Raw genomic sequence first — 580 nt, forward strand, 5'->3', positions numbered from 1 at the left:
GTGCCTTAGAGGCTCCCAGAGGGACACAGACACGGTACCTGCCCTGAGAGGATCCCCAGAGGGACACAGACACGGTACCTTCCCCGATGAACTTCTGCACCAGCTCGGAGCCAGAGACGCGGATGAAGGTGCAGTCGGTGTGATGGGCCACGGCCCGCGCCAGCAGCGTCTTCCCAGTGCCGGGGGGGCCATAGAGCAGCACCCCCTGCAACAGCCACAGGGCCCCTCAGAGCCTGCCTGGGGCACAGCCCAGCCCAGGCCCCCCCAGAGCAGCACTTGCCTTGGGCTGGGCGATGCCCAGTGCCTCGAAGAGCTCTGGGTGCTTCACGGGCAGCTCGATGACCTCCTTGATCTCCTTGATCTGCTTGTCCAGGCCCCCAATCATCTCGTAGGTGGAGTCTGGGACCTTCTCCACCATCATCAGGGACACCAGCGGGTCCACCTTGTTGGGCAGGATCTTGTGCAGGGTGTAGCTGTCGTTGCGCAGCGCCACGCGGCAGTTGGGGGTCACCTGTGGGGACAGGACACAGGGGAGTGTCCCTGCCGGCCCTGGGCTGACCCTGCCGGCCTTGGGGTGTCC

At 65.5% G+C, this 580-nt stretch overlaps 1 protein-coding gene across 1 annotated transcript in view; it reads right to left on the reverse strand.

Moving 5' to 3' along the window:
- The window catches only part of PSMC5 (proteasome 26S subunit, ATPase 5), a 4,115-nt gene that overhangs the window by 2,295 nt on the left and 1,240 nt on the right, over positions 1 to 580 (reverse strand). Inside the window, exons 5-6 of the mRNA NM_001293048.1 lie at positions 281 to 511; positions 12 to 205 (exon numbers count right to left, since the gene is read on the reverse strand). Of these exons, the coding sequence (NP_001279977.1) occupies positions 12 to 205; positions 281 to 511 (425 nt within the window). The remainder of the gene's footprint in view (positions 1 to 11; positions 206 to 280; positions 512 to 580) is intronic.

Source organism: Geospiza fortis, unplaced genomic scaffold (assembly GCF_000277835.1).
Source record: "Geospiza fortis unplaced genomic scaffold, GeoFor_1.0 scaffold218, whole genome shotgun sequence".
In the NCBI taxonomy this organism is placed as follows: Eukaryota; Metazoa; Chordata; class Aves; order Passeriformes; family Thraupidae; genus Geospiza; species Geospiza fortis.